This window comes from Oryctolagus cuniculus, chromosome 5, assembly GCF_051225735.1.
Source record: "Oryctolagus cuniculus isolate XC-2025 breed Fujian yellow rabbit chromosome 5, ASM5122573v1, whole genome shotgun sequence".
Taxonomy (NCBI): domain Eukaryota; kingdom Metazoa; phylum Chordata; class Mammalia; order Lagomorpha; family Leporidae; genus Oryctolagus; species Oryctolagus cuniculus.
Genome location: NC_142871.1, coordinates 12281644 through 12296486, shown reverse-complemented (window position 1 = coordinate 12296486; position 14843 = coordinate 12281644). Strand labels below are relative to the sequence as shown.

Genomic DNA, 14843 nt, shown 5'->3' with positions numbered 1-14843 from the left:
CCACAGCCGGGTAGTTCTGATCCGGTCGCCACTCAAGGAAGGGCAAAGCCTGCTATAGCTCACATCTCTTACCTGAGGCTGCCTCCTCTTAGTTTCGAGTCCATCCATCATGAAGCCTGGTGGAAGAGGCCTTCCCCCAACCCTGCCCCCCGGCTGTCAGCAGACAAAAACAGCAGAAGCCTCAAGGTGGTTCAGAAAGTTCTGTCTTGTTCCTGATATAATTCTAGCCTTTGGTCATTTGCTTGTTCATACATTCTTAGCATGTTCACATGTTAGCCTAATGGAGGTTTATTACATTATATTATGTATTATTATATTCCACTTGGAATAAAATAGTTTTAGAAAGATTTATCAGTTATGCAGAACTTCTAATATTCTTTCTTTCAGATTATGCTATCTTAAAATCTGTGATAAGTAAGCCAGGGGTAGTACTGATGCTCTGTCTTTATTTAGCAAATTTTTCTTTATAATGAACAAACATATTCATTGGATGAATAACATAGCCCTTAACATGGCCTCATGTAGACTGGCCCCTGGAATCTTCTCCATCTCTCATCACTAGTTCCTCACACTGGCTTTTCTTCCATTTCCTAAAACACACAGTACTGTTTTATGCCACAGGGCCTTTGCATGTGAAAATATTTTCCCCGTAGCACTCTGATTTCTCTGCATCCTCTTACTTGGTTAATGGGTGCAGTTCCATTCCATCTTATCTGAACAATTGTACCATTCCATTCCTTGTTACCTGAATAATTATCCATTCTGAATAACTGTCTTGAGGAAGCCTTCCCAGACGCATCAGACCAGGTTAAATCCTCTCATAAAATGTAGAACACCACGCTCCCCTTTTCTATGGCCCCATCACCATCATAATTTTGGTGCTTTTTATTGGTCGTGCACGGTTCACCTTATGCCTGGTGTGATCTCTGGACCCTGAGTCAATGGCAGGCAGCCAGATTTGTCTTTGCTCGTGCCTATATCCCCAAGTCTCACCTGCTCTCCAACATGGACTGACTCAGTAGCAATTTGTTGAATAAATTATACAGGGGATGTTTAAAAAATTGCTGTCAGCAGCACACATTTACATAGGAACAAAGATATGCTGATTAAAATGTTTCTAAGTCATTCATAACCATTCCCTCAGGGATGTCTGTTGAAGGCACCTGAGGTTGGCCCACTTGGACTTCTCTATGTGTTCATGAAAGTTCAATTGGGTTTATTTGAAAACAGTCTATATGCCAGACATTCTAATAATTCAAATGAACTCTCTTCAAGTTCATCATAATTATTAATGCTTTATTGCATATTGATATATGGAAATGAAAGAATACAAATAAAAGGTCCTTAACTAGGAAGAGTTAGCCTCTTAGCTCACTGTAAATTGTTTTATAAATAATTAGAGGAAGGGAATTGAGAAAAAGAGAGAAAAAGCTATCTGTAGACTAAAATGTCTTATTGTTAATTGTGTTGCAATTAGTCATTTTTGGGATTTATTTGACATGGATGTAAAAAAATACCGAGTAGATCCAAAGAAGAATTGTGTAACATAATCCACAGAAAAGACAGACGTCCCCCTGATTGGAACTGAGAATTTTAGCCTGGAGTGCCTGAAGCTGCCTGTGTGCAGATCTGCCCTTCCACTTCATGAGAGCTCATCGCAGTCTAACGTCAACGGCAGGGCACCTGGTTCTGGCTCAGGCCACTTTGGAGACGATTTGTCCTCGTGTTTTACTGAAATTTGCCTTCCCGAGTGGCACATTTCAGATCTTTCCCTTGCCTGCCTCTCCAGCCTTTAAGTAGTTGATCATAGCCAGGCTCAAATTGAGGGGATTCAAGTTTCTCCTGGATGAAATTCCTGGCTCCTGGTTTCAGCCTGGCCCAGAGCTGGTCACTGCAGCCATTTGGGGAGTGAACCAGAAGATGGAAGATCTCACTGTCTTTCCCTCTCTCTCTGTAATCCTGACTGTTAAAATAAATAAATAAATAAATCTTTTAAAAAATGCTAAACTGTAATATCATTAAAAGAGTAAAAAAAAGATATTCTTCATATATTGAAGATTTAAATAGTTCTGGTTTTTGAGGGGTTGGCATTGTGGTACATCAGGTTAAGCCACAGCATTCAATGATGGCATCCCCCACCAGAGTGCCAGTTGCAGTCCCAGTCACTCCACTTGCAATTCAGCTTCCTGCTAATGTATGCTTGGTGGCAACAGAGGATGGCCCAAGTTCTGGGGCCCTTACTACCCATGTGAGAGTCACAGATGGGGTTCCAGGCTCCTGGCTTCAGGTTGGCCCAGACCTGGCTGCTGTGGCTGTTGTGGCCATTTCGGTCATGTAGCAGCATCTAGAGGATCTCTCTCTCTCTCTCTCTCTCTCTCCCCCCCCACCTGCCTTTCAAATAAATGAATAAATCTTTAACCAAGGCTAGTTTCTTGGAAATCTTCACTGCTGATATATATGCCTACACACATAGAGGCAGGGTGCAAACCAATTTACTAATGAGATGAACTCTATCGTCTACAACAGCTCAATTTTATTCATTCCATAAAAATTCATTGTGTTCCTACTAATAGCTAGGGTTTGTTCTAGGCCCTGGGGATGGTACAGTGAACCAAACAGATAAAACCCTTTTCCTCACTGCTACGGTTTGGGTACCCCAAAGGCCCGTGTGTTAAAGGCTTGGTCCCCAAAGTCTTCTGTTGATTTTCAATGAATTAATGTTAATATCTAATGGATTAAGGGAGGAAACTAATCCAATTATGGTATCTGAAGTGGAGCCTTTGGGGGGTGATTAGATTGGATTGGGTTGTTGGGGTGGAGCCTTCACAGACAAGCCATTCCTTTCCAAGACACAACACACAGGCATAAACGAGTGTGCTCCCTGTCTCTCTGCTTCCTGACTTGTCTCTGGCCACCATCTTCATCAAACACCAGACCAGCGGGTGCCCTATCTTGGACTGTGAACTCCAAGCCCATAGCCCAAAGTAAACCTCCTTTCCAAGTAGCTTATTTTGGTTATTTTTTGTAGTGACAAAAAGTAGAGTAAGGCACTCAGGGAGCAGGAGGCCAGATCCTACTGGGCCTTGCAGCAGCTGCTGCGCTGCATGGACAGAAAGCCTGTCAACTACTGAGAAACACACACCAGCTTCTTGCTGGGGGCTGGCTGAAATGCTGGCTGACTTGTGAACAGAGAGGGCAGTTGATAGACCAGACAACTGTATACACACAGAGCAGTGGCCAGGCTAGCCAAACAGATGACACTGTTGACCTTGGCCACAGCGCGGGAAGGGCAGGAACCAGGGAAGCTGTTAGACACAGTGTGTGTGTCTCTGCTTTTATTCTTGGTTTTAAGCATTTGCATTGCATTTTGAACTTTGGGATTCTGTTACGTTACTTCCTTTCCATTATAAAAACCAAAGGTGCTAACTGAATTGTCACATGTTCCCCTATGATTTGGGGCTCTGGTCTGAACCAATGATGTTTAGAGCTGGCTTGACCTCATACCATTCTTTAGAAGCAGGGGTTGAAATGGAGAGAGGTGACTCTCTGTACCCACTAAATACACCCACACCCAGTGCTATGCAGGCACATTCCTGCATCCCATGGGAAAGAGGGACAACAAGCTGATTAGATTCTGTGCCTTGAATTTATTATACCAAATTAAATGAGCTAGAGAATCCATAAAGTCATTCATCCCTTGTTGAAATCTTTACTCTGTACCCACCATGCACCAGGCACCATTGGCGTGCACCAGAGAGACAGAGGAGCAGCACCATATCCCACCCACTCTCAGGAACTTCCGTTCTAAATGTGTCCTCACCATGCTCCCTCTCCGAGTTCCTATGGCAATGTCTACTGTGTGGTAGTTTCTGGTGCCCTCCCACAAGGACAGAAGTAGGAATCTGATTCTCCTTTCAAATTTCAAAAAAAATTACTTTTAAGGCTTTTAAGTTGACACATACAAACTGAAGATATGTATGGGGTACATGTGATGTTTCAACACATGTACGCACTGTGTAACGTTCAAATCGAGGTCAACATACCTGTGTCTCATTTCTTTATGACAAAAACATTCAAAATGCTTTCTTCTAGCTTTTAAGAATGTCATCGTTATTTGGAGTCACCAGAACCTCTCTCTCCAGTCCACTTAGTAGTGATGCTCCTTTTTGAAATGTGGAATTCTTTCAAAATGTTTCTCTCACCCTTTTTGGGTCCCTATTTTTGTGAGGTGCTAAACAGGTGACATGGGCTTCCTTGGCTTTGGGGTCATCATACAGTGCGGGAGTCAAGCCTAAGCCACTCTACTTCCAAGAGCAGAGGGGCAGTGGTCTACACTGGGATTCTTGGCAGTGTCTACACTGGGATTCTTGTCATGTGTCCAGGCTTTGCTTTTCTTCTTCTTCATTTTTTTTAGTATATAAAGTGCTTTTTAATTGACATACAATAATTGTATTTATGGAGCACAGTGTGATATTTCAATTTATGTACACAGTGTGTAATGATCAGATCAAGGTCATGGTCCTATTCACCATCAGGGCATTTCTCATTCCTTTGTGCTGGGAACATTCAAAATTTCCACAAGCTCTTTTGAAATAAATTCTCTCAGTCCCAGTTATTCTACTCTGCTAGAGAACATCGGAAGTTATGCCTCCTGTCTATCTTACCCTTGTATTCATTAATCATCCTCTTTCTTTTTTTTTTATGATTTTTTTTTTTTTGACAGGCAGAGTGGACAGTGAGAGAGAGAGACAGAGAGAAAGGTCTTCCTTTGCCGTTGGTTCACCCTCCAATGGCCGCCGCGGCCGGCGCGCTACGGCTGGCGCACCGCGCTGATCCGATGGCAGGAGCCAGGAGCCAGGTGCTTTTCCTGGTCTCCCATGGGGTGCAGGGCCCAAGCACTTGGGCCATCCTCCACTGCACTCCCTGGCCACAGCAGAGAGCTGGCCTGGAAGAGGGGCAATCGGGAAAGAATCCGGCGCCCTGACCGGGACTAGAACCCGGTGTGCCGGCGCCGCTAGGCGGAAGATTAGCCTAGTGAGCCGCGGCGCCGGCCCTAATCATCCTCTTTCTACTACATACCTTTCTGAGGCCTAGCCACCATTAGCCCAGTCTCTATTCTTTGAGATCAGCTTTCTAGCTTTCACACAGGAGTGAGAACATGTGGTATTTGTCTTTGTTGCCCAGGCTTTTCTGAAGAGGGTCGTACTGAGGGTTGAATTTTGTCCCCTCCTTGATCCATTGAAGTCATAACCCCCAATACCTTAGAATGTGACCTTGTTAAGAAAAAGGATTGCAGATGTAATGAATCAAGTTAAAAGGAGGTCATATGGGAGTACTGTGGATCCTTAAATCCAATGTATCCAGGACTTTACAAGGCGACCACACAGAGACAAAACATCCTTCTAACGAAGACCAAACTTTGCAAATGTGGTCTGCAGCCCCCAGACTGGTGGAAAAAGTTCAGAGTTGTCTTACTCATGATTAGCTGCATATAATTAGCTGAAGGATGCTTTCAGAGCTGGAATAGCAACGTGTTCCTCCTTCCTGGATCAGTGCCTACCTTTGTTGAACACTTTTTTTCCTTTTAAACAGAAATGTACTTGTTTCTTTTGGAAGGCTCCTAAATTAACAGTTTTATGTAGCTTCTCCAATTTAAAAAAAAAAAAAAGCTCAGTTTTTACAACTTAGAATAAAGATATTACTGAATTTGGTAGCATGTTGATGCATTAACACTTTTTTTTGCAATGCTGTGGATTTACACAGAATAAAGAAAAGGTTTCTGGGGCTGGCACTGTGGCACAGTGAGTTAACGCCCTGGCCTGAAGTGCCAGCATCCCATATGGGCGCCGGTTCGAGTCCCGGCTGCTCCACTTCTCTTCCAGCTCTCTGCTATGGCCTGGGAAAGCAGTAGAAGATGGCCCACGTCCTTGGGCCCCTGCACCCACGTGGGAGACCTGGAAGAAGCTCCTGGCTTCTGGCTTCGGATCATCACAGCTCTGTTACGGCATTTGGGGAGTGAACCATCAGATGGACAACCTCTCTCTCTCTCTCTCTCTCTCTCTCTCTCTGCTTCTCCTCTCTCTGTGTAACTCTAACTTTCAAATAAATAAGAAAGAAAGAAAGAAAGAAAGAAAGAAAGAAAGAAAGAAAGAAAGTCTCTAACCTTGGCAAGCTACAGGGATCCTTCAGGTCCTGTCCCTGTGCCCCAAAGGCCTCACACAAAGCTTCTGTCCAGTCTCCTGCTGCCCGGATGTGCACACTGAAGAAGTCTTCGTGGGGGGCTGAGGTGAGGGTGAAGGGATGCCACTCCAGCAGGGAGATGGCCGGGCACTGGATGAAGATGTACTGCCCTGGAGCCATTGTGAAGTCACGCTTCTTCATGCGAAGTTCCAAGACTCCAGATGGGTGACTTATCACCTAAATCAGAGCAAGAGAATTGCCATAAATGCAGGTTACATGGGAAGACATAGGCTTTGTTCCATCAAAGGCACTCAAAATTGTAAGTTGGCTTTCTGGAGGTATGGTTTACTGCAAAGCTGCTAGCTTTGATGATATCTGCCACCACTTTCATGTCTGGCATTGCCCCTTGGGCAGGAAGTCTGCTGTCTCCAGAGTGCTGTGTTTGAAACCTGGGCAACTGCACCCAGGTGCAACGTTGTATCTGACATGTGACTGACACAGGATCAGGCCTTCCACAGCATGGTTAACCAGCTCCAGGAGATTATGTAACTATGTGTTATGTGTATCATTTAATTTACAGTTACTAAAATAATCACCACATGGTCTCCATATTTTTAAAAATCTAGGAAGAGTTCATTTTCTTCTTCAATTATCTGCATCTTTTGGCCACCCTTTGTGAATTAATCTGAGCATGAGAGGTCTTCAGATGTTGAGGAAAATGCACATCATTTAAAACTGTTTATTTGAAAGAGAGAGAGAAGGAGGAAGAAAGGGAGAGAGAGGGAGAGGGAAATGAAGAGGGGAAGGGAGGGGAGGAGGGAGAGAGACAGAGAGAGAGAGAGGTATCTTCAACTCACTGGTTGGTCGCTCCCTGAATATCTTCAATGGTCATGGCTGGGTCAGGCCAAATCCAGGAGCGTGGGACTCCATCCAGGTCTACCATATAGGCAGGGGCCTAACTACCTGAGCTATCATCTGCTGTGCCCCGGGCTCTGTACCAGCAGGAAGCTAGAGTCAGGACTTAGAGCGAGGCATTGAGGTATCTCAACTGGCATGTTAGCTGCTAGGCCAAAGCCAGCACTACACCCATCTTATCACCCATTCTTCGGGAACTTTTGAAGCCCCTTTGTATTCCTTCCTGCTAAGCCAAAAAATACCAACTCCCCCTGCAATGCTTTATTTGTTTTGTCTCATTTTAGTTAACGCTTGCCCAGTGTCCTCCCGGGCTCTGAGTTTTAGATGTAGGGAAGCACCTTGCAAGGGCTCTCACAGCTTTTATGAAATCCCTATCATTTGCTGCTTATCAGAAGGAAAGAACTAATTTATCTTCTGAAATTTTCATCCTATTTTCAGGGAAAAAAAATCTCCCCAAGCCACTGTATTTTTTTGTGTCAATAGGTATAAGGGAACAAAATCTAATATCTAATAAATACAGTGACAGTATTTTTCCATCCAGAAGCGAATTTCACAGCATTTTAATCATTAGTGCTAAGTTTCTCCTCTCCCTACTGATATTTGTTCTGATGCTGCTCTTAAATGGTCTCCCTAGTAACAGTTCCAGTAGGCTGCCACAAGTTTTACAGCCTGGCGTGTGATACAGGCTGACATCCTTTGGTGCTTAACTTAAAAACAGCAACACAGCAACAGCTTAAGGCAGAAGTAAGAGCAATTTCTATAGATCTGCTTTCATGAAGACGGTTAAGGGGATATGGTACTATGTCAAAATTATATTAACAAGATATTCTAAGTGTGGAGAGCAGAGAATTTCTTTGGACACGTAAAAAAGTGCAAGGGAAAGAGAGTTGAGCAGCGTCTCCAGGGTTTGTGCTCGTAGTGTGTGCATTCCTGTCTTCCTGCAGCCCACGGTGAACACTGGAGAGCTGTGAGGAGGGACAGCAAGAGTGGAACCTTCTACCAAAGAGCATTGCACTTGCTAGCATAGATTCAGTGTGCCCTTTCTCCCCAGGGTCCCTTTTCACTCTGAACCATATGGTGACTGCGTCGCTGTTTAGCAGTCCCAGGTGAGAGTGCACACACAACAATGTTTGATCGTATGTGTGTTTGCAAAATCTACACCTTTATATGGTGAAAGAAGATACTGTGATCAATGTGCCACCTACTCGCTCCGCTGCCTTTTCCCCCGAGACAGAACCAGCATGAGGAGACAGCCAGAAGATTCTCTGCCGTAAGCCTTTATCAGAATCCTGTGTACCGGTCTGGAGCCCTGATCCCTGCTTCAGCAGAATTAGTCACACTGAAAGATGCTCGGGATCAAGCAATTATTAGAACCAAAGATGAGCCTCTAAATTACAGACAGTTCTGCAATAAAAATGGCAAATTAAAAACTTGGGCTAATAAAAAAATTTCATCTACACTCAGGCTTTTATTCAGACATAAAGCTACATGCATACCTTGGTAATGACAACCTCTTGCTGAAATCGCCAGAACCTAATTATTCGTTCACAAGCATACAAGACCACGGGTCCCAAAACCCATTTCCAAGCCTGCAGAGAGCAGCAGAGAGAGAGGAAAAGGAAATGAAAACAGAATCCAAATATTTTCAATTTGAACCAAATCAATACACAGCATGATGGGGTTTAGACGTTTTCCTCTAACTTTGGGGCAGTTATCAACAACAAAGATGTCTCCTCATATTAAATACTATAACATTCAATTATTCCTTGAAGCCTACAAGCTTATTTAAGAGAGTAAATTCTCCTGTATTGGTTTTTATGCTTACTTGATCAATGCTGCCTTTATGTAATTAGAAATAATTGAATTTGCAAAGAAATAAGAAAGCAGATTGATGTTTATGTTACATATGATAGGGTCATAAATGCTCCCCGACTCAGCCAAAGTCAAAGGCTTACAAAGCGACGTTACTCAGCCAACACAGGACGTGGGAAATTAAATTAAGACTTTTCAAATAGTGAATTTTGGGACCAATAATGCATCGCAACTAGGAGGTCTCCCTGAACAAATGCACAGACAGAGGCACTCACCAACATAGTTTCCTAGCATCCTTATTCTAAGTTACAAATCAGAACAAAAGTCTCAGTAATGGTCTGAAGAACTGTGAGAGTAAGAATTTCTACTCCCAATTAACTAGATAACACATTAACCTTTTAAAAAATAATTAATTTTATTTCTTTGAAAGCTAGAGAAAGGGAAAGAGAGAAAGATATCACACTCCCGTCTATTGGTTCACTATTCCAAATACCCACCGCAGCCAGGAGTGGGCCAGGTTGAAGCTGGGAGGCTGGAACTCAGTTTGGGTCTCCCATATGAGTTACTGGGATTCAGCTACTTTGGCCATCACCTGCCACCTCTCACAGTGTGCATTAACAGGAGCTGGGAATGGGGGTGGAGCTGGGCCCCAGACCCAAGCACTCCAATGTGGGATGCTGATGTCCCAGACAGCATCTTAGCCACTAGGCCAAATACACACCCTGTATATTAACTGCTTAAGAATACAAAAGGCATCGTGGATGATCAATTGAGCATCAGGCTACTCTTGTAACAGGTGTTTTGTGCAACACAAAGTATCTTCCTCCAATAAACTGGAAGGAATGGGAGCTTAAATTCTTGCAGAGTTATGTTGGGTCTGGTAACAAATTGTCCCTTGTGTTATCTTAGGAAACTAAGGGGCAGTAAGATCAAACAAATTTTCCGGGGTCATGAAGGTGATAAGGCAACACGTGAAGTCCTGACCCCGAGGCTGAGTCCCTCCAGGGCCCTGGGCTGCTTCCCTTGAGCATTTACCATGCTATCAAGCTGCTTTCTGTTGAACAGAACACTAGAGACTCATGAACTCGCATAATGCATGGAGGTTAAGGGTTCTTGGAAATGCAGCCTGATTTTTCTTTCAAAGAAGAAACTTGACCTTGCGCGAGTTTGAGTTGTCCAGGGAGGCAAAGGTAGATCCGAGAGAGCCAGGACTGGAATCACGCCTTTCACAGTGCCTACAAATTTCCTCCTTAGTCTCCTAAATCTCCGAGTAGTATCTTGGGAGCAGGTAGGCATCTCATTCTTTTGAACTCAGATGTTTGCTAAACCCCTCTAATCAACACATTTCCGCCTCACCAGCTGTTGGGCTGCAAGTGTTCTGTGGACAAGTCACAGGCCTTTAGCATGATTTTTACTTCTTTTGAGATACCTTTCCTGTTTTCTTCTTTGGGGCATTTCTGTTTCCTTTGGGGCCTGTTTGTATGGTGCCTCCTCTCATCTATTAAAACCCTTCTCTGCTTTTTTTCCAGGGGACCTCTTGTTTGCCTGACAAAAGCTAGATCTGTGCAGGCGACCCCAAGCAATTTGACCCATTTATTCTTTTCTGCCTCTGCAGGGCTCCACAATGCGTTTGGAAAGCAGAGAGGATAAAAGCTTTCACCAACCTGTGCTGGGAGGGAGGCAGGAAAGCAGATCAGAGTGGAGAAGCCTGGGAAGCAGTTCTTGGGGAGGATGGGGCTGCACTGAGGCAGTGAACCCTAAGGTCCCCCCTGCTTGAGTGAACCGAATTGGTGTGGGGGCGGCGCTGTGGCATAGCAGGTATGCTGCAGTGCCAGCATCCCATATGGGTGCCTGTTCAAGACCTGGCTGCTCCACGTCCGATCCAGCTCTCTGCTATGGCCTGAGACGGTAGTGTAAGAAGGCCCAAGTGCTTGGGCCCCTGCACCCGCATGGGAGACCCAGTGGAAGCTCCTGGCTCCTGGCTTTGGATGGGCACAGCTCCAGCCATTGCAGCCAATTGGGGAGTGAACCAGTGGATAGAAGGCCTCTCTCTCTCTCTCTCTCTCTCTCTCTGTAACTCTGACTTTCAAATAAATGAATAAATCTTAAAAAGAATTAAAGACTTAGTGTGGAGTTTTCCAGACACAGTAGCAGAAGTTCTGATTTTTTCTGCATACGCTTATGGAGCTATTTGCAAAATTGCTCACATAGTCTTTGTGTGTTTTTACAAATAATTATTCACACTCAATTTAGAAGGTTTTAGACATCACACACTTCATTTTGATGGCATCAAATCAGCCATGGTCTCTGGCTTTTCCATGTTGATAAAACGGAATGGATCATTTTTCTTTCTATGGTTCCACAGAAGGAGACTGTTATCTTTAATCTTTCCTCTATCTCTGCCTCAGTCTAGAAGTTGCCCCAGGAGCAGATACCCCACTTTAGTTACATTGCGATGCCCTGGGGGCTTGGGAGTGAAGGAAGGAGAGGAAGGTATGGCTAAAGAGGAGTATTAGGAAATGGTCCAGCAGTGATGAGCAGGGAGACAGGAGGAAGCCAAGGAGATCATGCTCCAGAGGAGCTGCGTGAGGTGGAGCTGCACGAGTCTCCCAAGGTCTGACTCTGGTCTTGGGGCGACCTTCCCTCACCCTGTGTCTTTGGGCACATCTCAGGTTGTATGATGTCTAATCTTCCATTTTGTAAAATGAGAAATAGTTGGCAAAGATGATTATTTAGTTTCCCTTCATGCTCTGAAATGCTTGACTGTCTTCATCGAGATGAATACCCATATTGGGGATATGAACTTGTAGATAGCAATGGAGAGCTGGCCAAATGGGGCTTTGGGGAAGGCCAGAGGTTCAGAGCCAATGATGTGAGGTATAGAGAAGAAAATTCGTGGCCACAGAGTTAGAAGTGCTTAGTTCTTTGCTATATTTTTTAAAAATGATATTCATGTATTAATTTATTTGAGAGGCAGGAGAGGGGTACTCCCGTTCGCTCATTTGCTTCTCACATGCCTGTCATGGCTGGGGTGCAGCCAGAAGTTGAGAATTCAATCAAGGTCGCCCACGTGGGTGGCAGGGACTCAACCACCCGGGCCACCAGCTGCTGCCTTCCAGGGTCTGCACTGGTGCAGAGCTGAAATTGGGAGCCGGAGTCAGGATGTGGGATACTCTGATACGGGACATGGACTCCTAACTGGAATTCTAACCACTAGGTCAAGTGCCTGCCCATGGAGCTTTGGTTTCTTGATGTGCCTTGGCTGGGAATGACTTTAGTGACCAAAGGTATAAAATTGAAACTCCTTGGCCCTTGGTTGCCCACCTATTAAATAGAGAGGCAGGACTAGTTAGTATGTACATTTGGTACATTTCTTTAATGCTAAAATACTCTGTGGATTCTTAGTTTTATCTTTTTTCTTCTCCAAAAATACTCAGAAAGTCACAGTACAGTGAGTATTTTATGATAGAAATAAAACTACGCTGATTTAAAAGCAGCAGTAATGAAACTTGTTTCCTTCACGTTCACTCCTGGTTTTTCATTCCTTCCAGAAAATAAGAACATGCTGGCTTTGATTTTATTTTATGTGTGTGCTTATGAATAGCCTCTTTTTCTGCACAATAAGGTCTCCTGGGGGCAGGACCCACGTCTCTGAATCCTGCGTCTGGTGCAATGCCAAGTGCATAAGTGCCACTGGAGAAAGTTTACAAAATTGAGTCTGCCTGAGTTGCAGCGTCCCCCTGTATCACTCACACAGTTCCTTTAGTAATTAGAAAAAAAAAAAAAAAAAGTCCCCCCTAGATGATCATTTGTTAATGTGCTGCTTTGGCTAAGGAGGACCAGACGTCTTTTGGGATTGGATTACCTAGAATCCGGACTTCTGTGTCTGCCAGTGTGACTTTGGGTAAAAAAAGAGGAGGGCACTCACGGGTGGGAGGGGAGCCGCGAGGTGTAATTAGTTCCGTTGATCAGTTCTGTTTATTTGCAGTGATGTACAAAGCTTTCTCTGTCCCAACACTGGGAGGCGTGCACGACTGAAGGTGAATTGATAAATACTCTATTAATAAAAGCACCACGAACAAGCACCGAGTTAAGAGAGACAAAGAGGAAGAAATGGAGCCTTGCAAAGATCGGTAGGTGTGGTGCAGTGAAGCACGGGCGCTCGTCCTTGTCCTTGGGATGCCTTTCTAGTCAGTGTCTCTAAGACATCAGAGAGAATATTGCACAGTTCAGCCAAGCGGTGATTGCACAGCCCACACACGCTTTGAATCAGGATCCATTAAAAATAATGGGAAAGACTGACACCAGGAGTTTGGGTGTGCAAGGAGGTGTAGCAGGGCAGAGTTAACAGAGAGATGGGTAAGTTCCCCCCTCTTAATGATAATTAATGTCAGCACGCACTGCTGGGAGCAGGCCCTGGTCTGTATTCATGAGGTGTGGGAGAGTATTGATTTTTTTATGGCGACGCTGCAGCTGAAAATTTTAGAGAGGCATTCATGTTCCTCATTAATATGCAGGCTGGGTAGTGGCTACTGAGAGTTGAGTTTAAGACACAGACAATCTATACTGGCCATTAAAAGAACCACAGTCTAATGGGCACATCTATTCTGCTTCTCTCCACTTTGAACATTTCTCCCAGTAGCTTCATCCTTAAAATCCAGTGCTCCCTTTAATATATTTGAAGGTTTTAAGAGAAGGCAATCATTTATATCCTTTGTATGCTGATGGCTTAATTTCCTAAATCCCTACCATTTATATATTATTATATCCCATTATCCCAGTTTTTATGATACATATTTTGAGGCACTTGTTTCCTCCTACTACTTTAAATCTATGGGCTTCATTTATTTTCTTTCATTCATCACACAACTGCTCCAGACATTTGCACTGTTCCAAGACACCTGAGGAGAGCAGACAGGATTATTATTTCAATTTACCTTTGCCACCCACTGTAATGACGACAGCACACTCGGGAGTTCTCACTTTGGAGATCTGTGGACATTCTCATCCTCTCAAATTAATTAAATCTCTTCTCGGCTATTGTTACTATTATTATTATTATTATTTCAGTTATGAGAACTCAATTAGAACATGAAGTAAATGTATTTGACACCCAATTTTTTTTTGGCCCCAAAAGCTATAGAAAAAAAAGAAGTCCAGCTTGTAAAGAGATGTGACTTCCAGCCGGTTGTTACCCTGCGAGGTTGGCAGGTGACAAGGTCGGGAAGTGAGACTCTTGGTTCTTGGGGTAGAGAATCCTGAGATTCTTGCAAATCCCTGCAATACTGGGCATCCGCCTTTGAATGGAAGTCAAAGAACACGTTGCAAAGCTGAGTCGAGTGCTTTTGGCAGCAAACCTCTTTTAAAATTACCCATAACTCGATTTCTCCATTTGCACACTTAATATAGAGGCGGCTTTGTCTAGTGCTGACATGGGCTGCTCCTCTTTCAAGCATATAAAAGCTCGAGTTATTTTAACTGTGGGGACAATTCTTTTTAAAAAGCTGCCGGGTTCATTCTTACCGAGGGTTCCTTGCCAGAAAATCGAGGCATGGGACACTGGGCGACTGCGTGCCACTTGTCATAGTGGTTTCTACAGAAGGTGACATTGTGTAGCAAGAGGCTCTCTGGAGTTTGACCTCGAACAATCCGACTTGTTAGTAAAACAAACAAACAAACAAACACACAGACAACAAAAATAGTCACTGGGTTTTGTGCAGTCTGGTTACTACTCCACACGTAGAGTCCCTGCAGCAGGCGCCACAGTAACACTTCCACCTCTCGAAACCTGAGCTGTCACTCATTTCCCTCAGCATCTTTAAAAATAGGCATTTAAAAAGCTTGGAAGAACTTTGAAGATCCCAGAAAAGAAGTGCCCCTCTGTGGTATCCTGTGTTAAATTGAAAGTGTCTATATTAGCGAATTCATAATGAAGG

General features: G+C 44.1%; 1 protein-coding gene across 1 annotated transcript in view; it reads right to left on the bottom strand.

Annotated features, from left to right (window-relative positions):
* The window catches only part of NOX3 (NADPH oxidase 3), a 59358-nt gene that overhangs the window by 27030 nt on the left and 17485 nt on the right, over positions 1 to 14843 (bottom strand). Inside the window, exons 7-9 of the mRNA XM_002714968.5 lie at positions 14431 to 14560; positions 8592 to 8684; positions 6164 to 6417 (exon numbers count right to left, since the gene is read on the bottom strand). Of these exons, the coding sequence (XP_002715014.4) occupies positions 6164 to 6417; positions 8592 to 8684; positions 14431 to 14560 (477 nt within the window). The remainder of the gene's footprint in view (positions 1 to 6163; positions 6418 to 8591; positions 8685 to 14430; positions 14561 to 14843) is intronic.